Here is a 22,734-nt window from a genome sequence, read left to right as displayed (position 1 = left end):
TTTGAAGACTGTCCTTTATAAATCCTAAATAAAAGGGAATTAGTATTACTACTTTATTGTGAATGGAGGACAAGGTCAGTGTTATTGCCCTGTCTGAACTCATCAAAGGCCACCTTGTATACAACAGGTGCTTAAAGTTTGTGTGTATGTGTGTGAAACATCTGGGAATATTTATTTTGAATATTTTTCCATGGTTACATGATTCATGATTTTTCCCATTCCTCTTTCCTCCCCGCTCCCTGAGCTGACAAGCAGTTCTACTGGGTTATACAGTATCATTGTTCAGAACCCATTTCTATGTTATTCATATTTGCAAATATTTTAACATCAAAACCCTAATTATGTCCCCATAGAAGCATGTGGTTCTTCTGTGTTTCTGCTCCCACAGTTCTTTCTCTGGATGTGGATAGAGTTCTTTCTCACAAGTCCCTCTGGATTGTCTTGGATCATTTTGCATTGCTATTAGTAGCAAAGTCTATTACATTTGATTGTGCCACAGTGTTTCAGATTCTGTGTACAATGTTCTCTTGGTTCTGCTCCTTTGGCTCTGCTCCTTTTGTTCTGCATCAGTTCACTGAGGTTCTCCCAGTTCATATAGAATTCTTCCAGTTCATCATACCTTTCAGCACAATAGTATTCTATCACCATCATATACCACAATTTGTTCAGCCATTCCCCAATCCAGAGACATCCCCTCCTTTTCCAATTTTTCACCACCACAAAAAGTATACAAGTCTTTTTCCTTATTGCCTCTTTGGAGTACAAACCTAGCAGTGGTATGGCTGGATCAAAGGGCAGACAGTCTTTTAAAGCCTTTTGAAGGGTTTAAAATTTAAAAATTTTAATTGTTCTAGATACACAAGCAATATAGTCAGCTCTGTGTCCAAAGACAGGCTAAAAAGAAAGCAGATCCACACCAAGAACACTCTAGCCCCAGAATTTCCCAGTTTGACTTTTCCATTTTACTCACTACTCCTCCCTCCTTCCCACTTACAGCTCTTCTTCATTTTCCAACGCATTCAAATGCCCGCCAGAGGGCACGCGCGATCCACTGAGCAAAAGCCCCATTTCCGTTTTTTTCTTCCATTTACTTAATGCGCATGTGCAATAACTCCTTCCTCAGCCGTTCTCGCGTCGCTCTTCCGCCCCGCCCCATTTCCCCCGTCATTCCCAATGCGCCTGCGCAATGTTGAATGTCTCAGCTTTTTTTTTTTTTTCCTCCTCCTCCCCGCTCCCTACTGTGTCCCCGGAAGCTCTAGATCCCTTCCCCTACTGGGACTGTGACCCGGAGGAGTCGCGGCGCTCTAGGCGCCACCATCACCACCATGGTTCCAGCTGTCCATGCCGCTCGAAAGGCTACTTGGTGAGACCGGACCGAGTTACCGGCCTCACAGTCCGTAGCCGGGTGAGTGAACCTCAGACTGGTGCGGAGGTTCAAGGCCCTGTCTGACTTTATATAATGGGACAGTCTGACCTCTCAGGGTCCCCCTCCCCCCGCCGGGAATGGGCTCGTCCGTTCTACTCCTTTTCTCCCTCTCCGCCCCCATGGAGGGAGGGTGTGGTTACCATGGAAACGGGATTGTCCACACCCTCCACCTGCTCCCCGGTATTCAGGCTGTTGGAAGATGGAACGAGGGAGGGGGGGGGGTTGCCATAGAGACTGAGTATCGCCTTAGCCCTGCAGTCGGCTTGTTGCGGCCGCATTCACCCCAACTCCCCTGCTCTCCACCCTTCCCCACCAAAAATGCGTTCTCCCCCTCCCCGGGCTGGCCAAGTGTTGAGAGGAGGGTGGAGGATGGGTCCGGGATCTGGGTTGCCTCGGTTATCGAAGTTTTCCCTGCCTGCTGACTGCACCTTGGACCCCGATCCCGCAGGCCCCGCCCCAGACCTCCCCATTTCCCCTTCCCATGGCTTGGACACACGTGGAGACCGCTCGGGGAAGGAGGCAACGGCGGTGCTGAAATTGGAGGCCAGAGGTCCTGAGCCCAGGCCATGGCTGGCCAGTTCCGTAGCTATGTGTGGGATCCCATCCTGATCATCTCCCAGATCGTCCTCATGCAGAATATCTACTATGGCTCCCTTGGTCTGTGGTTGGCCTTGGTGGACAGCCTGGTGCAGAGCAGCCCCTCTCTGGACCAGATATTCAGCCCGGAGGTAAGGGCCCTTGGGGACCAGATGTTCAACTCTGAGGTGAGGGAGGGTTTCCATTCAGCATTTCCCCAACATGTTCATTCAGTCACTCCTTCACTAACAATCACTTTCATTCATTCAGTGGCTATGCTTTTGCCTAGTTATTCAGTCACCCACTCACCCACCCAGCCAGTAGAGCCACCTGGTCAGCCAGTCAGTTACAGCTAGTAATCCACTTAGTCACCCTAATTATGGGCAGTCATTCAGTCACTCATTCAGTTTCCTCATTCAGACAGCTCACCCAGTGTGCCTCCTGGGTCACTAGTCACCCACTGACTTGTTAACCATTAAGTACTTACTGTGCAGAGATTTGTGCTTATATAAAGCTACAAAGTGGAGATAAGACAAGTTCCTTGCCCTTGTGGAATTTATAATATAATATTGTAGAGCAATTTGACACATAGATGCTAATCATTATGTAACTTGTTACATGATAAATAATTAGCAAGAGTGAAACAAAGTAGTGTTTTGTTTTCTAAAGGGGAAGAGTGTTATTTAATTGGGGGAATCAGGGTAGACTTCCTGGAAATAGCCTTTGACTTGGATTTTAAAGGATGGTTAGGAATTTGACAGGTGGAAGGAGGGAAGAATGGAAGACAGAAGCTATTCTAGGCAAAGCAAAGATTGAGGCAGGAGAATTAAGGGCTCAGGCCAAGACAGTGTGGTGGTAATGGCAAGAATACTGGACTGGAGGTCAAGATACCTAAGTTGAAGCCTTAGCTCTCTGCCACTTTACTAGATGTATAATTTTGAAAAGATGAAAAATTTTGAAACCAACTTTCAAAGGTAGTTTCTTCCCTATATAAGGAAGATAATTATACTTACTTAACTCTCTGGAGAGAGTGCTGAAAGGAAACCACTTTGTAAACTATTGGTCAGTCACTGTAATAGAAATGGGAATTGTGATTCACTCAGATAAATTAAGGCCCAGTCTCTGCCTTAAAAGAGCTTTCCATTGGGGTGGGATAAGCTAAGACAAACCGATAAGCTTAATTAATATATATAAAGGGAAGAGTGTAATGAACATATAAGAAAAGTACAGTGCATGCTGTCTTCAAAGAAAGGAAGATCCAGAAAGGTGACATTTGATCTGAGCTTTCAAAAGATTCAGGTAGAGTTTGAGGGGCACATTTTCAGAGATAGGAAGATAGAGCATGTGTGGAGAGAGTGAGCACTTCATTGAGTGAATAGAGTGCTTGAGTGTGACGAGGTTGGCAGAATCCCTCACTACTTATCTCTTCTACGTCCTGCTGAGACTCTAGTGACATAGGTCAGAGGGAGAAAGACCTTTCTTGGTGGTAAAGCCTGGGCCAGGATCTACCATTAGGTTATAGATTGGCTCATGTACCTAACTAGGACTTAGTAGCCTCAGGATTTAATTTCTTACCTATATTTGAATGAAAAAGTACATGTATCCCAGCAACATCTACCCACCCAGCTTTTAACTTGGCAATGCATTCTGATTTTTTCTTTGGTAGCTGTGACTTAATAATCTTTTTGAGCCTCAGTTTCCTCACTTGAAAGATGAGTATACATGTAGTAACACTTCATTTGTTCCTCAAATAAAGTTGTGTGGGTGTGGGTATATGTATAAATAAATTAAAAATACTATATAAATCTGAGTTCTTATTAGCATAATTATCATCATCTTGCTAGGGCCTCTGAGCCAGACCTTTACAGAAAAATCATCTTCACAATCAGTATCACTCCAGTCATTTGTGATTTCTTCCTTCTCTGTTCTTTCTCAGATCCTGGGCTTCTCTACTCCTCCTGGCCGTCTTTCCATGATGGCCTTCATTCTCAATGCTCTTACCTGGTGAGTATCCCTAGCCTCACAGTCTACCTGGAGTTCCCAAGACAAAGTTTACTTTTGGCCAAATATGAGGCTATAACCCCTCATATTCTGACTTGATATGAGTACTCCTTTCTGGAGCAGCTAGATGGTATAGTGGATAGAGTTCTGGGACTGTGGTCAGGAAGAGCTGAGTTAAAAATCTAGCTGTATGACCCTGGACAAGTGACTTAACCCTATTTGCCTCAGTTTCCTCATGTATAAAATGAGCTGGAGAAGGAAATGGCAAATCACTTCAATATCTTTGCCAAGAAAACCCTAAGTGGGTTCACAACGAGTCAGGTACAACTGAAAAATGAAGGAACAACTTCTTTCAAGGAAGTGGTGAAAGAAAGTGGGCTTATTTAGGCACCTACTCCATTTCTAGTATCCATAGAAAAGCAACTGATATAACTGCAGTGTTTACATCTATATATTTTTGCCAGATATAAAACCATTGAGCTAAGACCCAAGACACATAGGTTTTTAGGTATTTACTCTGTTATAACTTCCTGCTATGACTCTGGGCAAGTCACTTCTCTCTGGTTCTCTGGGACTTCATACCTAAAATGACAAAGTTAGGTTACTTAGTATCCAAAGTTACTTCTTCCTCTGACATTCTCTGTTCTGGTGTCCTTATAGCTTCTTCAATTTTCCATGAATGTGTGACCTAACCTTTTTCTCTGGGTGGCATCCTTGATTTTATAGTCACAAAATTTTAAGTTTTTTGAATTGCTTGCCTATTTCCTGTCCTTACACCTGTTGTACTTCATTCAGGCAAATGAATGAGTGATCTTTCAGATGAATTCCCTTCAAATTACCATATGCTATGCTCAAAGTAAGGCCAACCCAATGATCTCTCCTCATTTTGTCCTCCATTACAGTGCCCTTGGTTTGTTATACTTCATCCGTCGAGGGAAACAGTGTTTGGACTTCACCGTCACAGTCCATTTCTTCCACCTCCTGGGATGCTGGATCTACAGTTCTCATTTCCCCTCATCAATGACCTGGTGGCTGGTGCATGCTGTGTGTATTGCCTTGATGGCTGTGATTGGGGAATACCTCTGTATGAGGACGGAGCTTAAGGAGATACCCCTGAACTCTACACCCAAATCTAATGTCTAGGAGATTGGCTTCTGGGGCCATACATACCCCCCAGGTCTTTTTGCTGGAACTGAGGAGCTTGGCCAATGTGAATTTTTGACATTTGTGTGAAAGAAGCAGGCTCCACCAGTCAGCTGGGAGCAGATGACTAGCATAAGCTGAGGCAGGGAAGAAATGCATCAGGAAGAGAATCTTTCCCATGGCCAAGGGCAGAATGAAAGGAGGAAGCAAAAATTGGAGACATCTCACTTTTTCCACTTTTTTTTAAAGAAAAAAAAATCAAGAAACTCTGATTGGAGCAAATCACTTGCCTGGTTATCCACCCTGCCTACTTGGGATAGCTATAACTTCTCTAATTTTGCTGGACCAAAGAAGTTTAGTTTGGGGAAATACCTGTTTCTGTGGATGGGGAGGTCATAAATGGGGTAATCAAGGTTGATGGAGGCACTGAATGCTAGTGATACCCAAAGCCTACTATCCTGAAACACATATTTTCCTTCTCTCCCCTTTGTCTATCCTATCCTTGACCCCTGGTTCCTCTGAGAGGTGGCCCTAGGGATCATAAACTGGCAGTTATTTCCTCCTTCTTACAAAGTTTCTCAGTTGTGGGACAAGCCTAGTGTTCTAGCCATCCAGGATTTATTCTTTACCAGCTAGGGGTAAGTGACTGGGAGAAGGAGGGAGATGTAGGGCTTCAATGATGAGGTGCTCTTTTGGGGAGGGATTTCCTGTTGGAGTGGCTGATAGCTCCTTGACTTCCTTTGTACATATATACATTATTTTCCAATTCTGCCTGTGCTTATTTTCTGTGTTACTCTGATAAGCTCTTGGGAAATGTCACAAAGGTACAGGTTTCTTGTTTTCCTTCTTGGGTTCTGGTGCAACCTTTCTATCATACTAGCAGAGCAGGATGGTAGAGTAGAAACGGACTGAGAACCATAGTCAGGAAAAGGTTCTGTCCTGGTTTGGACACTCACTAGCCATGTGACCATTGGCCTTTCTCTTGCCCTCTTGTAAGTCAGTGTTTCCTTATTTGTAAAACAGGGATAATACTGGCTCAACCTGACTCCCTGAGATGTTGTGATGACTGGATTTTGTAAAACCTTAAAGTGCTATGAGAGTTATTAATAAATGTGTAGAGAACCAATGCGCTTTGGTGTAGAGAGTGCTGAACTAGGCATCAGGAAACTGTGCTTCTAATCCTAGCTTTGTCAGCAGCTAACTGCGTGATTTTGAGGCAGTAACTTCCCCTTTCTGAACCTTGGTTCCTTCATCTGTAAAATGAGGTTGGTCTCAATGTCTTGAAGTTACTGTCCTGCTCTTAACATTTCAAGATTCGGATATTCCTTTCCCCTGCTATTTTTTTTTAAACCCTTCTGTCTTAGAATTGGTACTGAGTATTGTTTCCAAGGCAGAGGAGTGGTTAGGACTAGACAGTGGGAGTCAAGTGACTTGCCCAGGTCACAGCCTGGAAGTGTCTGAGACTAAATTTGAATCTAGGACCTCCTGTCTCTAGACCTGGCTCTGTCCACAGAGCCACCTAGCTGTCCCCCTTTCCTACTATTACCATAAAAGTCCATCATATTCTCTTATCCCATTCCCAATTCTCCAGGCTCTAATGGAACTACCTTAGAACCCAAGTTCAGAGATGTCCCCACCATCTGATCATCTCCTAGCCCAGTTAACAATGGTGGTAAGGTCTTTGTTCTGTTCCACATTTGCCTGGCACCTACTTTTGGTGGTGAGTTATAACAATTCTTTGTGGAGAGGAGGTGTGAACCAGGAATCTGTCCCAAAGACCAGGGCTGGTAAGGGAAAGTTGATTTGACTTTAAGAAGTCACTGGATTTCCCATGCTGCTCTGGATTTTAGCCTAGTAAAGGAAGGTTTTTTAAAGACTGACTGTTAAGAAGGCAAATTATTGGGTGGAAAGACATTGGGAAAGGGTAAAGGTTGGACTATGAGAGAAAGTCTAAATCGGAATATTTTGCCATACAAGGAGATGTAAAAGTGATTTCATTAAGGTTAAAATCTTTAAGGGAAAGAGGCATTGAGCCAGACAAAGATTTTCTGTGTCTTGGAAGGGGCCCAGCTCCCTACTTAATGCATGAATTCTCTCCACAGTTATCCTAGGGGACAAAATCCCGAAGTTTCTTGCCCTGGGTTAAGTCTCTGCATTTTATAAAAGGATCCAGTGACCCTTAGGCTAGTATGAGAAAGGAGAGCTCAGAAGGGCACCCTCTTTCCCCTTTGCTTCAGCTGATTTGAGGAATGATTCCTAGTATAGTAAAACAATAAGTAATTAACTTAGTCACAGAGGCCCCTGTAATTCCTTTCTCACAGGCCTGTCATGAGACTCACATGAAAAAAAAGTTCTTCAAAGCCTAAAGTCCTATTTACACAACTTATTTGTCATACCAGTGCTGGCTTTTAATATTGTGGATTTGAGGAGTTGGAAAGAGCACTAGTTACAGGTCCTGGGTTCTGCTGCTTACTGCACTATGTGACTTGGGCAAATTGCCCTCCTAGGGCCCATTTCTTCATCTGTAAAATGGGGGACAATACTTACACTTAGTTCAAATGACATCAGTAAGGAAAGTGACATTATTTTAAACCCTTTTGTCTTTTTTTAAACCTATAATCTCTTTCTTAGAGTTGATACTAAGTATGTAAGGCAGAAGAGTGGTTAAGAACTAGGCAATTGGGGTTATTAAATGATTTGCCCAAGGTCACACAGCTAGGAAGTGTCTAAGGCCAAATTTGAACCAGAACCTGTCAGCCAGGACTGGCTTTCTATCAGCTTGGGCAACTACTTCCTCCTACAAAAGAGCTATTTAAAAGTAAGCTAATATTATTTGGCCCTCATATAGCAGGAGTATCTTAATGAACAAACTGAGAATTCACAGAATTTCTAAAACATCAATTGATAGGTCTGCTTTCCTTTTCCTTCCAAACTGAATTTCCAAAGAAGGCTTACTGATACATAGCAAATTTCATAAAATGCAAGACTCCCACATGGTTGAAGAGACAGGAAGGTTTTTAATTGCAAAGGATATATTGAGGTTCTTTTCTCAGGATTTATTGTGGGAAGGTGGGGTGCTACCTAGGTTGGAAACCTGTGGGTGTTAGCACACTTTTGCTTGTTAGGATTAGTCATTAGATCAAGTGACCTAGGACAAGGCAATAAAGGGTCTCCTCTCCTTTGGACAGGAGGTTTGGCCCAGGGTGGCAGGTTCCATGCACTGGCCTAGGCTTGCTTAGAGCCAAACCAGGAGTAGAGCAGTGCCCAGAAGGTGCCAAGGTAGTAGGTACAAAGGGCCTGGTCCAACAGAACTTTTGGGGCTGCATAGCTCAAATAAGCTCCCAGGGAAGTGGAGATCCTTTAATTCCTTTTTTAATGTCTCCCAGATTAAGGTAGCTTCCTCTTCACAGTCCTGGAGAGTAGTCAGGGCACAGGTATGAAACTCTTCCCAGTACCTACAGTCCAAACAATAAAAAGAGGTAGTCTTTCAGGGCCTTGTATACTTTAAATCAAAAAAAAGCCTATGACAAGCATCTTCAATGTAAGAATGCTGTGCTAAGTGCTGAAAACAAAGACAAAACCAAAATCCCTGTTCTCAGTGAGCTTAAATTCTACCAGGGATAGTGCTGTTAGTGGAATCTGATATACACAAATGTGGTACAAGGTCAATTGAAGAGATTGACAATTATAGAACAAGGAATCGCCCCAGAATTTCAGCCTCTAAAGAGGCTGACTGATTTTACCAATACCCTAAAAAGAATTTCTTTGATAACATTTGCCAGCAAACTTTTTGCTTAAAAGTCTCCAGTATGAGGGAATACCCCTCCCCAACTCTGGATCCATTTTATTTTATTTTATTTTTTTAATTTTAAAACCCTTTCCTTCCCTCTTAGAATCAATACTCTGTATTGGTTCCAAAGCAGAATAGTGGTAAGGACTAGGCAATGGGAGTCAAGTAACTTGGGGAATCACAGCTAGGAAGTGTCAAGTCAGATTTGAATCCATGATCTCCCATCTGTCATCCACTGAGGCACCTAGTTTACTCACCCTCCCTCACTGCACTTTTAGAAACCTCTAATTAAGTTTCCCCTTATGGAAAAGCCTAAATTTGCCTCTTGGCAACTTCTACCCTTTGCAACTTATTCTGCCCTTGGGGCCAAAAAGAACAAGTCTAATCTCTCTTCAACATGACAGCCTTTTAAATACTTAAAGCCTTTTAAATACTTAAAATCATGTTCTGACTGAGTTTCTTCCCCAGGCTAACCATTCTCAGTTCCTTCATCATCATGGTTGCTCCCTTGTCAATTTCCAATTGATTGGTGAGGGAAGGCTTCCTTTAGGAATTGGAGCTTAGCCTTTTTAGAAGAGGTTTCTGGGTGGCAGAGATGGAGGAATGTAGGCCAGACATGGGAGATGTGCCAGTTTAGCACTAGAGATAGAATGCTGGGTACAGGGAACAGTTAGTTGTCCAGTTTGGCAAGAAAAAAAATTGGGGGGGGGTCTTGGTGGGAGCTGAGTTAGGAAGACTTTAAATGCCAGGCTAGAACAAATGGGATATCACTGAATATTCTTTAAGGAGGGGAGTGATATGGCTAGACCTGTGTTTTAGGAAGATTATTTTAGCAGTTGTTCAGAAATAATTAAAAAGGGGGGGCAGCTGGGTAGCTCAATGGGTAGCTCAGCTCAGACACTTCCTAGCTGTGTGATCCTGGGTAAGTCACTTGACCCCCATTGCCTACCCTTACCACTCTTTTGCCTTGGAGCCAATATACAGTATTGACTCCAAGAGGGAAGGTAAGGGTTTTTTAAAACAAGAAATGCCTAAAAAGGGGGAAAGACCAAAAATCAAAACTAAGTAGGAGCCTATTAAGTAGCCCAGGAGAGGTGCTAAAAGGCCTGAACTGTGGTATTAGTCCATGAGTGGAGCAAAGGGGTTGGTGGGTAGTGGATAGAGCACTAAAAGATGAGTCAGGAACACTTAAGTTCAAATCCAGCATCAGGCATAAGGTGTGTGATCTTGAGCAGGTTACTTAACCTCTGTAAAATGAAGATAATAGTATCTACCTTAGGATTCTTGTTATGATCAAATGAGATAATATTTGTAAAGTTCAGAGCACACAGTGCTATATAAAAATGTTAGCTGCTATTATTGTGATGTCTACAAGACTTGGTAAATTGGCTTTGGGGAAATAGGGTAGATGAAGGTTCAAGACTGATTCACAAGTTATAAATCTAGTTGATTGGGAAGATGACAGTATTCTCAAGAGAAATAAGGAAATTTGAAAGAGGTATAAATTAATGGTGAGAATTAGTTCTGTTTTTGGTGATGTTGTACTAGAGTACCAGGTGCTTGTAGAACATCTAAAAAGAGGCAGCTGATGGCCAGTTGGTGTTACAAAACTTAGAGGGTCAGGGACAGCCAAATCAATAGATTTGGGAATCATCTGTGTAGAGATGATAACTGAACTAGTGGGAACAGATGACAACACCAAGAAAGAGAGCCAGTGTTGAGAGAGACAAGGACATGGAACAGAGCCCTAAGTAAGGAGCCCAGAGGGGCAGAAGCTGGATGATCTAAGCAAAGGAAACTGAACAAATTGGTCAGAAGAACCAAGTGAGAGCAATGGGATAGAAATTTGTCAGTTAGGAGGGGATAATTAATATGAGCGCTATCTGCAGAAAGGTCAAGTAGAATGCTGACTGAGAAGCCACCTGATTTAGGAGTCAAGAAATTGTTAGTAATCTTGGAAAGAGCAGCCTCATTCCAGTGGTGGGGCTGGAATCTAGATTGCAAATGGCTTAAATGGGTTGTGTGGAAATGAAAGAAGCAAATGATTCTTTTTAGGAATTTGGCTATAGTTTGAGAGGATAGCAGAATCAAGTGAACGTTTTTAAAGGATGAGGCAGATGAAAATCTGTTTAACTGGGGAAAGAGCCAGTTTAGAGAAATTTTGTTAGAAAGAAATGAGAGCAGGGGCACAAGTAGAAAAGTTGTCTTAGCAAGGAGAAAGGCCACCTGTAAAGAGGTTAGGGCAAAGGAAGAGACTAGTGAACAATCTTAGAAGGGTTCTTCTGTGTTTGTGGAGTAGGGGCAAGGAAAGAGTAAAACAATCAGTAAAACAGGCGATAAGAGCATCCTGCTATAAGAGAAGAGGTCTTGAAGAGAGGGGATGATCTGGAGAACTCATTGAGAAGGAATAGGATGGTCACTTAAAGAAGAATAAGATGATTACTGGGCAGCAGTAAGGGCCTAGCTGAAATTTTTTAAAAATATGAATTCATAGTGGAAACAGTGAGATACTGGGTGGCTTCTAGTTTTAATCAGCTACAGAAGAGTGAGGATGGGAAAAAACAACAGGGAACTGAGGAAATCCAGGGATGAAAGAGAATGAATGACAAGGGGACAAGGGAGTTAAGGAGGACAGGGGAAGATGATGTATGTAGCTGCATTAGTTAATTCTAGGATTATAAAGGGAAGAAAGGGCGGCCCAAATCAAGGTGAATCATTTGGATGTCATAAAGAGAACATGGTGACTTGGTGTTCCAAGGCAGAGTTCCTTATGGTGGAAGATAAGAGTGACAGCCAGGGGACTGAAGGAGAAATCGGAATTAAAGAAGTGGTATAATATCCAAAGTAGGATTTGGTGACTTCTGGCCTTCCCTGTTTATCTGTGGCTTAACAGGAAGAGAACACCAATTGGGCTCAGGAGACAGGAGATCCCAAGCCCTTTCTCTAATACTTTTTTTGTTTTTACTGTGTGACCTTGATCTACCTCTGTTCTTCAGTCTTTTCAGTTAAGTTATAGAATTATAGAGCAGAAAGGGATGAGATCACCTAGTTCAACCACTTGATTTTTTTCAGAGTAAACTCAGGTTCCAAAGTGTTTTAAAAGTTACCCAGAGAATTAATGAGGGGTCAGGATTGGAACCCTCATTCAACAAAAATTAAGAGACAAGAGGCTAAAAGGTACCAGTTTGGATCAGAGCTGGCCACTGGCTAGTGCTTCTTGTTTACAAGACCAGGAGCTTCAAAGAAACTTAAAACCACTGGTTTTCTGAAGGTTAGCAAAGTAATTCCTTTAATGTAATGGCAGATTTCATCAGAAATATTCTTTACCCCCATCAGGAAGTCAGGCTTGCATGGGCACTGTGGGGAGCAGGTCAAGCATCTTGGCATTTCAGCAGATGATTCCGGTGGTTTCATGAAGGAACAAAATAAACTCCCCTTTCAAATACCGAGGGTAATTAATTCCCAGAGGGTGGGTGGTTGAGCAGCTGCTCATTAGTGGGAAGAAATGAGGTCATGAGTACCCTTAGGGCATCCTAGTGAAGGAGGTGAAAAGAGGGAGTGAATGGAGGTGCCACCTCTTTCCTTTTGATCTTTGTCTCCATCATTCTTCCAACCCTTCTTCCAGGCAGGACCAATGAGGGACACCAAGGCCGGGGAGGGGGACATGTGAAACAAGGGGCCCCCAGAGGGAGAAGTATGAATACTACTCACCTGCAGACTGCTCGCAGGCCCTGTGCCTCAGTCATGCTGTTTCCCAGCTGCAGTATGCAGGCAGAGAATCCGCGGTAGACTTGAATGCATTTTACTTGGGCATCTCGAGCCCTAACTGAAGTCCCTGGAGTAGAAGGTAGGGAAAGAAAAGGATGGGATGGGAGGTGATGAGCTAGCCTGGCTCCATATGGAGGCCAAGCCGCCAGCCCAACCCCACCTCCCCTAACCTCCACATAGTACATGTCTCATTCCCATATGCAAACCCTGGTTCTCCCGTTGCTCTTCCTGTACCCCAGAAAAAGCTCGCTCTTAAGCCATCACGGTTCGCGCCCATCTTTCAGCTTCTCCCTCGGCCCCCTCCTCCCATGGCCCTTCGTCCCACCTTTTCCCCTCTACCTTACCCCAGCGTGAAAGTTTACGCTTATTTTGGCCCAAGCAGTGAGAGAATACGCAAATTGGGGCTGAGCTGGGAAGAAGGGAGCCAAGAGGCTCGAGGACGGAGGGGAGGTTTCGAGGATGGAGAGCAGGAAACCTGGGGGAGTAGGAGGCAGGCAGGAGCGAGCAAGCGAGAGAGGAGGCCAAAGGCTCTTCTTAAATAAGAGGAAACGCGGTGGGTGCGGAGCCAGCCTGGGCGAAGAGGCCGGTTGAGAGCGCACACGCTCTAGAAGCGGTTGGGCAGTTTGCGCTGGGTAAGCAGAGCGCGCAGCTCAGGGACTTTCTTAACAGGCAGAGAAGGCGCCACGGCCGCAGTCCCGCTGGGAGGTCAGAGTTTGCCAAGGGAGGGAAGAGAGCGCACCTTGGGGGCTGGAGGCGGGAGGACGGACGTGGAGGACCCGGCGGAGAGCGTGTAGCAGAGGGTTGCGGTGCGTGCTTCAGCATATCTTGGGTGCCTTACCAAAGCAGGGCAGCAGCAGCAGCGCCGAGAGCAGGAGACTCAGCGCCATTGCCCCTCTCAGGGCAGTCTGCAGGGTCCCATGTGGAAAACGGGAGCAGCAGAACCCAGACTTCAGACCGCTCCCGCTAAGCTTTATCTGCGCCAACCCGTTAGCTCTCACCGCCTAGCTCCCTCCCTCCCTCCCTCCCTCTACAGCTCAGCGGGTGCAGCCTCACCGCCCCGGGCCCACACCTGTCCAGGCTCACTGGCCAAGAGCAGCTGCCACCGGGTCCCCACCCCGAGGCCTGAGACAAGCATAGAAGGAGGAACCGTTGAACCAGAGTCCTGTGAGGGAAAAAGCACAGACTTTACTACCCGTGTGATCTTGGGCAAGTCACCCACTCCCTGAATTGCTGGAAAATGAGGGGGTAGGACCAGTGGCTTCTTAGATTCTTTCCCTTTCAAAATCTGTGATCCAACGACCACCCTATATCCATAGACCCAATATTCCTGTGGAAACTGAGGCCCATAGTTAGTCAGGAATTTCTGGCTAAACTTAGAATCCAGGTCTCCTCTGGCTAAACTTAGAATCCAGGTCTCCTGGTTCTTTGCATTTTTAATCTAATATGCTCTATCTCTAACTTTTTAATGTATTACTAAAAATATCCCTTTGAGTCAAGGATAAGAACTCTGGTTTCCAAAATGGAGAATACGAGTTCGAATTCTGACTTAGACGCTTGCCAGCAGAGTGATCCTGGACAGTCCACGTCTCCATTTTGGACCTCAGTTTTCCTGTCTGTAAAATGAGGGGTGATCTCAAAGGACCCTATCTAACTCTAAATCTAGCCTCCCCAACTTGTAGGAGCTGCCAGGGGCTTGGCGTAGCCCGGGACCTTGATTTTTCCCCCGCAATGGAACATCGGCGGAGATGTAAATGTATGAATGTATCCCCTACCATACAAGGGTATGAGCGCTCCCTCCAGGTTAGCACTCTGGGAGCTGCTGGGTTCCCTCTTTCTTTGAGGTGGAGGATGGAAGGGGGAGGGTTCTGAAGCCAGAGCGAAGCAATTATGACGTCCAGATCACGATGAGCCCTACTCGCTGGCGCGACCTGGGTTAGCCCAGGATAAATTCCACTCTCCAGGAAGTCCCAGCATTCTTGGCTTCCCGTTCCAGGGCTGCCCACTTCTTCCCCCTTCCAGTCTTTTCCTCTTCCCTAAGGACAGACGGATCTTGGGCAGATGGCTCTAGCCCCGTGCTGTGTTATATGGGACATTTATTTACACAGTCGTGACTTCTCTCGCACTTCCTGCAGGAGAAGGCTGACCTCTCGCACTCACTGAGTCCGCGCCACCAGCCAGCTCAAAGACCCTGTTAAGTGGATGCACTGTCGCTAGGGGGCGCTGCTTAAGGGTAGGCTCTATAGGGAATGTGTTAGGCCACCTGTCTGGAAGGGTACCGGGATACTGTTTACTCCCTAGGGTGGGTTATTGTGGAGGGGAGAAGCTAAGCTGTGGACTGGGGTGGGATGAGGGCTGGGCTTTTCGCAGTCAGGGTTGAAGAGGCTCCGATTCAGAATTAGAGCCCTTGGTGGGGAGTCACTTAGGGACTTGCTTACAGCAAGAAGGAAAACCCTAGTAGCCTATAAAAATGTAATATGGCTGGCCTTGGAGTCAGAAGACCTGGGTTCAAGTCTCACACATACTATTTGGGTGACCCCAAATCACTTAATCTCTGTCCTCTCTTTTCTCAAGTGAGGATAATAATACTTGCACTTCCTCTCCAGAGTTGTTTGAGGAAAGCACTTTGTAATAATAACTACTTACATTTCTATAGCTCACAAAGCCCTTTCCTCATAAGCCTTGTGACCTAGGTAGTACTTTATGTATTATTCTCCCCATTTGACAGATAAGAACTAAGGCTCAAAGAGTTTAACTGACTTATTTGCCCGTGACCAGGGCCCACCAGTAAGTTCCAAAAGTAGGAATTGAAACCTGAGCCCCAAGGCTCAAGATCTTTCGGTTTCACCAGCAGTAATATTATCACTGTATTTGTATAGTTAGGAAGCCTGGGTTCCAGGCCCTCCTACTCTGCTGCCAGTTAGTTGTGAGACTGGTCAAGTCATTTCCACTCCGTCATGGGCCTTGGGTCCCAACAAGGTGAGATGATCTCTACCAAAACCTTTCAAGCTCTTTGATTTTGAACTTTGCCTCCCAACCCACTCCCACCCTTCCCCCAGCCCCCAGCCCCCAGCCAATAAACACACAGAGAGCCAGAGGCTAAGACATTTGACTAAGGCAACAGCCTGAATCATGCTTTGTAAAGGTAAGCCCTTGGCAGCTCCAAGGATGCAGAACAGAACCGGGTACAGCAGCGCTTTACCCAGCGAAGTGAAGAAGGCCGGCAGAGTGATCTGGGGGCTGGTATGTGGATGCGTTTGGGCAGGCCTTCAAACCATTTCCAAGGTTTTGTTAAGTTCTGGGAGGTTCCTTTGAGGGGGGGTTTGGGAAAGGTCTTCAAGATGATGAAGTGAGACGGCTTGGTGCCTTTGACCTTGGAGGAGCAGCAGGAAGAGGCGGAGAAGGAGCAATGACTCTTAGTTCTTGTTGCCTTCTTGGCCACTCTCTTGTTCTTCCCCATCTTTGCCTTCACCTTCTCTACCTCTTCATTCATTGTTACCAGCTCTCCAATCTCTATGGGGTCGTCTTTGTCCATTTCCATTAGTTGGGAGGAAGTACCTCTACTGGTCCTACAAGAGCAGTGGAAAGGGTGGAGATCTGGTCAGTACAGCCTAAGCCTCAGAATGGGCCAGATCCAGTTAGCCCTAGAGCTGAACTCTTCCACTCCTTTCTCCCTCCTCCTCCCCCCAATCTTAATCTAGCCTGCCTCTGGGATAGAGAGGGGGATCACAACCTCAGGCCAGACCCAAAATAGAGAATAATGTTATCTGTCTACAGAATACTCCTGTCATCAGAAGCAGACATATGCTGAGCAGAAAGAGATGGGAGAGGGGTGAAAAGGGTACTGGTGGAGAGAAGAGCATTGCACAGAGATTTAGAAGGCCTGGGGTCCAGTGCTGCCTCTAAATACTAATTTAATGTTTTTTGCTTGTTTGTAACTCCTTACCTTCTATCTTAATTTCAGTTCTAAGACAGGAGAGCAGGAAGGGCTAGACAATCAGAATGAAGTGATTTGCCTAGAGTCACACAGCAAGGCAGTGTCTGAGGCCAGATATGAACCCAGGTCCTCCCAACTCCAGGCCTGCCACTTTATCCACTGTGCTACCCAGTTGCTCCTATTAATTTAATGTTAAACCTTGGGCAGTAAAATGCAGGACCAAGTGGTTATTAATGTCTCTTCTGGTCACAATATGTCAAGTTCTAAGATTCTTTTTAGCTCCAACATTCTATGTTGAAAGCTCCCTCCTACCTCTGAATTTGTTTCCTGCTACCCAAGGGAAGAAGAGAAATGGGGACGTGAGTGGAGAGAGACATTTCTTGAAGGAAATCACTGAAACTTTTCAATCTCAGGACAATTTCTGCCAAAAAGGTGACTGAAATGGACTGCAACTAGACTCAGGTGGGGAGCAGCAGCATTTTAGCTGGCTAGTTGGGGGTTTGTCCTCTAGGAGCTGGGGAAATAAATATTTGTTCAATGAATGAATGAAAAGTGAAGAGGTACATCTGATAAGATGTGTGTAGGGGAAATGGGAAGGGTCATAGGTTCTGGAGTGAGAAAATTAGGGGTGGTTAAGTAGCAGGGTGGATAGAGTGCCAGACCTAGAGTTGGGAGGACCCGGGTTCAAATCTGGCCTCAGAGACTTACTAGCTGTGTGATCCTAGACACGTCACTTAACCTCAATTTGCCTAGTGCTTTCTGTTATTCTGTTTTAAGATTGATTCTAAGACAGAAGATAAGATAAAAAAAATACCTTAGACACTTAGAATATCCACAAGAGAGGATGTGACTTGTCCAAGGTCATAGAATCATACATTTAAAGCTGGAAAAACCTTAAAATTTAACTAGTCCAACCCCACCCCCATCCTTCCCATTTTACAGATGAAGGAGCTAAGCCCAGAGAGATTGAGTGATTTGCCCAAGATAAGTTGCAAGAGTCAGGATTCAAGGAGGAAGGATATATCAATTCGGAATTCTGAATAAAGTAGGCTATCTTCCACTTCTTTCCACACCACCCTCCTACCCTGGGACTGTCCAGGGTACTAGAGCTGCCCAGAACTGGGAATATTGGCAGTGTAGCCCTCCACAGGCAGGCAGACTTGCTCCACAGACTAAGTTCCCAGGGCACAGTGAGAATCTTGATCACCTAGAGGAAACACGAAGTATCTGGGGCACTTGAAATAGCAGTTTCCAGCAGGATTTCGCCAAACTGTGGAGACCTATTGTACGGGGATTTGACTTCTTCAACAGCTTCAGGAGTGACAGGTTCTTCATTACCTATACAGGAGGCCACAAAAGGTTAGGAGAGACAGCCATGAGCTGTCTCTGGACCTTTCCTACTTCCTGTCTTTCTCCTTTCCATCCATCCCTGATCCTTGGCCAGCTCAGCCTGGGGTTTAAAACAGTGTGAGAAGACAGCAACATCATGGTAGTGTAAACGATTCTGGATTTGGAATCAAGAGACCTGGATCCAAGTTATGTCTCTGACACTTTAAATAAGGCATTTGCCTTCTTTGGGACTCAGTTTCTCCCTCTACAAATCAAGTGAGTTGAACTAGATACCGCTAAGGTTCTTTCCAAGTTCTAGGACCTACAATATGAGATGTTCTAGAAGAGCCTGCTGGCTTGAAGCTTGGGTAAAGAAAGATGGGGTGTGTGTCTCTTACCGTCCTCAGCTGGTTCAGCTCAGCTTCCCTGCCATATCGGAACCTCTTTTTCCATTGCTCCGTATTTTGGACCTAGGAAAAGACATTTTGGGGAGATATTATAGGAAGAGGAGTTTCTATGTGTTTGGCTCTTGCTGACTTTTGGTGAGATGGGGTGATGGTTCAGAGCCCAGTTTTGGTTCAGTGGTAGGTTACATAGCAGTTCTCTACTATGTTTTCTAGGATTTAGGGCTAAAGGAAAATGAGGAGCCAGTTCCTCACTTTTCAGATTAGGGAACATTCAGCTAGAGCCATTCTTTCATTTTTCAGGTTAGAGAACAGATGGCCTTAGAGAGTTGAAATGACTTTCAGAAAATTACAAAGCTTGGAAGTTGCTCAACCAATATTCAAACCAAGGCCTCCTAACTCCAAATTGAGCACTTTCCCCACTACTTTTATGGGCACCCTTCATGGCCTTCCTCTGGCCCCTGCTGAGCTCTGATTCTTTTAGGACTGGTCGCCCCTTTGTGCCCTGCATGGTACCCAACCTTGGGAACAGGCCTGGTTTTCATTCTCCGTTTCACCGAGGGGCTACTTCTTGGTGGAGAGCAAGTAGTGTCTGATGGGGTAGGTTTGACGCCAAGATTGGCCTGCTCCCCTCTCTGTAGAGGAGGTCAATGACTTGCTGGGGTTAGTGGGTTGTGACATAGATAAGAGTGCTATGACCTCATAGAACTTTGTGATTGCCTGTGGTAGCGTCATACTTGGCAGGTGGGAAGCCCTGCCATTGGAGGCTGACAAGTTAAGCCTGGGAAGTGAAATCCAGTCTATTTCTTCTAATGAGAAAATATTATTTTGATACTTTAAAACATCTGGGCTTTCCATAGAGTGGGCGCTTCCTTTGACAGTGACTCAGATTAAGCCCATTCCAAGCCTTAGCAGATGGTTTCATGAGTTGCTGTGGCCAAAAAAAAAAAAAAAAACCACAACAAAAACCCTACTTTATCCCCTAGGGGTCCATTAATAGTAGCTCACATTTTATGGGAAAATGTTTTCTATAGTAATTATATTTTCTATAATAACGTCATAGATCAAATTTCTTTAGCTACTTAAGGTTTACAAAGTACTTCTTTACAATAATCCTATGAGGGAAGTAGTGCAAGGATTAGTATCCTTATTTTCCAGAGGAGGAACTTGAAGCTTATAGCTGGGGAATGATTCGCGTAGGGTCAGATAGCTACTAAGAACAGGGGATGAAAATTTATATTGGGATCTTAAAGTACCTCAATATCCATTATCTCGTTTGATCCTTACAAAGAAAGCTTAGAAAAAAAGCAGTGGATTTCAGTTAAAGGCCTGGGTTTCAGGTCTTGGTTCTATTCGTTACTACTTCTATGGTTTTAGGTAAGTCTTTTGACCTTTCTGAGCCTCAGTTTCTTCATCTATAAAATGAAAGAATTTGACTCTCAGATCTGACAGATTCCTTCTAGCTCTAAACCCATTGATCCTTTAAGATTCCTGTGAGGTTTGTAGTGCAAATATTCTTATCCCCGTTTTATAGATGGAGAAACTGAGGCTTGGGAAGGTAAGGTCATAAAGCTAGTAAGTGGCATGAGTGCATGTTTTTTTCCATGACACTGTGGCATCCCTAACTATACCCTACTTGCTTCACAGAATAAGAGAATTATGGAAAGTCAAAGCTAGAAGGAGGTTTAGTATAGAACATAAAATGTTAGTGTAAGGTGAGTATGGTAGGCTACATTTTTGTCCTGTGTAGATTATGTCTACAAGGTCTGCCTAATGTGGTTCTGAGAGGCCAGAACAGACATCTCTAAGGTCTCCTTCTCTCACCCTTCTCCAAAGGATACTGATTTCTGCCAGGAAGGGAAGCGCGGTGGGTTGGGGACAGAGGCTAGCCACTCTGCTCTTCTCAGAGAAAGGGGTTATATACCAGGCCAGAGTTAGAGATATCTGCTTCATTAAATATTATTAGTCTAGGAAAAGTAATTTTTAGGTTGAAACTAAACTCCTAATCTCTGTTCCTTTAATGGGGAAAGAATGCTCCAAGCTTTATATCTGAAGCTTAACCCCTTTCCCATCAGATGTCAGTTCCACAGTGAACACAGAGCAAATAGCAAAGAAGCCTATTTATCCAAGCTGAAAGCAAAACAGAAATCAGAGAAAATCAACTTAAGCATATATGCCAGACAGTACAAGTTGAATGAGCTCTCCTTTTGGGAGTGAGATAAAGCAGCTCAGGCAAGAGTTTTAGATCTCATTCTAGTAGAAATTCCCCAAAGTCTTTAAGGTAGCAAGTTGGGGATAGGCACCTGAAAGAGATTTGTCCACTTCTCTACCAGTTAGCTTTTTTCCTTAGTCTTTCTTTTTTCATGAACCTAAAGAGACGTCAGAGTCATTCATCTGCTCTGTAGAAGCCAGAAGTGCCTGGTTACCTCCTTTCTCCCAATTTCACCTCCCTCCTTTCAGGCATTAAGTGATGGATTTCTATAAGTGAGGATAGAGAGTCTCATATATAACTGCCCCTTGGAGCCAACAGTTAGATCAGAAGGGCCCTCAGAAATAATTGTGTTAGGGGCAGGGAGGCAGAGGAATGGATAAAGAGCCAAGCCTGGAGTTAGGATAACCTGGGTTCAAATCTGACCTCAGACACCTAGTAGCTGTGCGATCTTGGGCAAGTCACTTAAACTTGTTTGCCTCAGTTTCCTCATCTGTCAAATGAGCTAGAGACGGAAATGGGGAACCATTCTAGGTTCTTTGCTAAGAAAATCCCCAAATGGGGTCACAAGGAGTCAGACATGATTGAACAATAACAACAAAATGGAAAATTATAGACTTCCTCTTTCTGAGCCTAAGTTTTCTCCATCTGTAAAATGAGGATCTGATGGGTTCAAGGGTTCTTTTAGTTTTGACTCATTTTAAAGGTCGTTTAAGGTGTAATGTATATGTCTAAGTGTTTCTCCCTACTTGCTCTATGAGAACGTAAGCTCCCTGAGTACAGGGCTTGTTTATTCCTTCTATCCCTGTGAGTATGTAGCATAGATTTTTACACATAGTAGGTACTTAATATTGTTTGCTTGCTACCCTTACTATAATTATCTCCTTTCCCCACCCTGTTATTTCTCTATCCTGTTAGTCTTAAGTTACCAGCTGTATTTCTTTCTCTTGTTTCTTTCCCCTCCTGGAACTGATAGTTCAGTTATTTTTCTCATTAACAACCTTACTGGCCAAGATCTATTTCAAAATGGGAGCAGCTAGGTGGCTCAGGCCTGGAGTCAGGAAGTCCTGGGTTCAAATCTGACCTCAGACACTTTGTATCTATGTGACCATGGGCAAGTCACTTAACCCCCATTGCCTTAGCCCTTCCTGCTCTTTTGTTTAAAAACCAATACTTAGTATAAATTTTAAGATAGAAGGTAAGGGTTAAAAAAAGAAGATATATTTCAAAATGATTCTTCAGTTCAGGCCAATCTTTTAGGGAAAGAGAGTGGATCCACAATCTTTTACAACCTTCCAGATCTCAAGGAAATAGTTATTATCCTAGGCCAGTGATGGAGACAGAATGCCAGCCCCCCACTTCCCAGACTGAGTGCCCTGCCTGCCCTCCGCAGACCAAATGCTGTGCCCCTTACCCCCTTGTGTGCTCCCATTGGGCTCCTGGGCAGAGGATGGGTAATGTGAAAAAATGTTGTCAGGCACGATGGAGAGGGGGAGGGGAGCAGCTCTGTCTGAGTCCCTCTTCCTTTCTAGTAACGAACTCTTGGGGATGGGGGTTGAGGGGGGAGGGTGGAAGGGGAATGGTGGCTGAGTGCCCACAGAGAGCACTCTGCATGCCATCTTTGGCACTTGTGCCATAGGTTTGCCATCACTTCCCTAAGCACATCAGAAGGGAAATCTTTGAGGTTTTGTATAAGCAATGTATCTTCTTTCACATGATGAACATGGAAATTTTTATTGCATAATGGCACTTTATTTTTTTTCAATTTCATGTAGAAACAATTTTTGACAATTGTTTTCTGATATTTTTCAATTCAGATTCTCTCCTTCCTCCAGTCCCTGAGGCAGTAGTCTGATACTAGTGTTTTCATGCAGTACATATTTTCATATTCTCCATGTCATGACTTAAGATACATTATCACATATACAATAAAAAAAACTCATGAAGGGAATAAAGTGAAAGATAGCATGCTGTGATCTGCAATCAGTTACCGACAGTTCCTTTTAGCATTTTTTATCACGAGACCCCTTGGGGTTATCTTGGAACCTTGCTTTGCTGACGTAGTTGTTTTTTTTTTTTTTTTTGTTTTGTTTTGTTTTTTTATCCTGGGACTCCATTCTAGGAGCTTAGTCCTTCATAATTGATCACTTCAAA

At 44.4% G+C, this 22,734-nt stretch overlaps 3 protein-coding genes across 4 annotated transcripts; 1 reads left to right on the top strand and 2 right to left on the bottom strand.

The window, feature by feature from the left end:
* Nucleotides 1–1,294: 1,294 nt before the first annotated feature.
* On the top strand, nucleotides 1,295–5,418 carry SYS1 (SYS1 golgi trafficking protein). 2 transcript variants are annotated; one of them, XM_044661068.1, is made up of 4 exons: nucleotides 1,295–1,405; nucleotides 1,875–2,154; nucleotides 3,939–4,006; nucleotides 4,906–5,418. In XM_044661068.1, the coding sequence occupies exons 2-4, from the start codon at nucleotides 1,993–1,995 to the stop codon at nucleotides 5,144–5,146; spliced, it is 471 nt and encodes a 156-aa protein (XP_044517003.1). In that variant the 5' UTR covers nucleotides 1,295–1,405; nucleotides 1,875–1,992; the 3' UTR covers nucleotides 5,147–5,418. The 2 variants fall into 2 exon arrangements, with proteins under 2 accessions (XP_044517003.1, XP_044517004.1); XM_044661069.1 differs by lacking the exon at nucleotides 1,295–1,405 and having other exon boundaries at nucleotides 1,439–2,154.
* Nucleotides 5,419–8,165: 2,747 nt separating this feature from the next.
* On the bottom strand, nucleotides 8,166–14,678 carry LOC123235034 (neuritin-like). Its single transcript, XM_044661066.1, has 5 exons — nucleotides 14,620–14,678; nucleotides 13,788–13,866; nucleotides 13,543–13,609; nucleotides 12,648–12,771; nucleotides 8,166–8,601 (listed from the first exon to the last, which is right to left on the bottom strand). The coding sequence occupies exons 1-5, from the start codon at nucleotides 14,676–14,678 to the stop codon at nucleotides 8,382–8,384; spliced, it is 549 nt and encodes a 182-aa protein (XP_044517001.1). The 3' UTR covers nucleotides 8,166–8,381.
* Nucleotides 14,679–15,831: 1,153 nt separating this feature from the next.
* TP53TG5 (TP53 target 5) lies at nucleotides 15,832–18,916 on the bottom strand. The gene is made up of 4 exons (XM_044661065.1): nucleotides 18,893–18,916; nucleotides 18,366–18,437; nucleotides 17,846–17,976; nucleotides 15,832–16,270 (listed from the first exon to the last, which is right to left on the bottom strand). Exons 1-4 carry the CDS (start codon nucleotides 18,914–18,916, stop codon nucleotides 15,832–15,834), a joined length of 666 nt encoding a protein of 221 aa, XP_044517000.1.
* Between the last annotated feature and the right edge of the window lie 3,818 nt (nucleotides 18,917–22,734).

This window comes from Gracilinanus agilis, chromosome 2 (genome assembly GCF_016433145.1).
Source record: "Gracilinanus agilis isolate LMUSP501 chromosome 2, AgileGrace, whole genome shotgun sequence".
In the NCBI taxonomy this organism is placed as follows: domain Eukaryota; kingdom Metazoa; phylum Chordata; class Mammalia; order Didelphimorphia; family Didelphidae; genus Gracilinanus; species Gracilinanus agilis.
Note: the sequence above shows the minus strand (reverse complement) of the source record. Positions and strands in the feature narration are given on the sequence as shown.

What these genes read in the sequence shown, in the direction of transcription:
- TP53TG5 (XM_044661065.1), bottom strand. Translation starts at nt 18,916, where the DNA reads ATGAAAACCAGGCCTGTTCCCAAG. An exon ending in AAACCAGGCCTGTTCCCAAG is followed by an intron (nt 18,438 to 18,892) that starts GTTGGGTACCAT and finishes GTCTTTTCCTAG; the next exon opens with GTCCAAAATACGGAGCAATG. An exon ending in ATACTTCGTGTTTCCTCTAG is followed by an intron (nt 16,271 to 17,845) that starts GTGATCAAGATT and finishes CTGCTCTTGTAG; the next exon opens with GACCAGTAGAGGTACTTCCT.
- LOC123235034 (XM_044661066.1), bottom strand. Translation starts at nt 14,678, where the DNA reads ATGCTGGGACTTCCTGGAGAGTGGAATTTATCCTGGGCTAACCCAGGT. An exon ending in AACCCAGGTCGCGCCAGCGA is followed by an intron (nt 13,867 to 14,619) that starts GTAGGGCTCATC and finishes TTTCCCTCACAG; the next exon opens with GACTCTGGTTCAACGGTTCC. An exon ending in GTGGCAGCTGCTCTTGGCCA is followed by an intron (nt 13,610 to 13,787) that starts GTGAGCCTGGAC and finishes GGGACCCTGCAG; the next exon opens with ACTGCCCTGAGAGGGGCAAT.
- SYS1 (XM_044661068.1), top strand. Translation starts at nt 1,993, where the DNA reads ATGGCTGGCCAGTTCCGTAGCTATGTGTGGGATCCCATCCTGATCATC. An exon ending in ACCAGATATTCAGCCCGGAG is followed by an intron (nt 2,155 to 3,938) that starts GTAAGGGCCCTT and finishes GTTCTTTCTCAG; the next exon opens with ATCCTGGGCTTCTCTACTCC. An exon ending in ATTCTCAATGCTCTTACCTG is followed by an intron (nt 4,007 to 4,905) that starts GTGAGTATCCCT and finishes CCTCCATTACAG; the next exon opens with TGCCCTTGGTTTGTTATACT.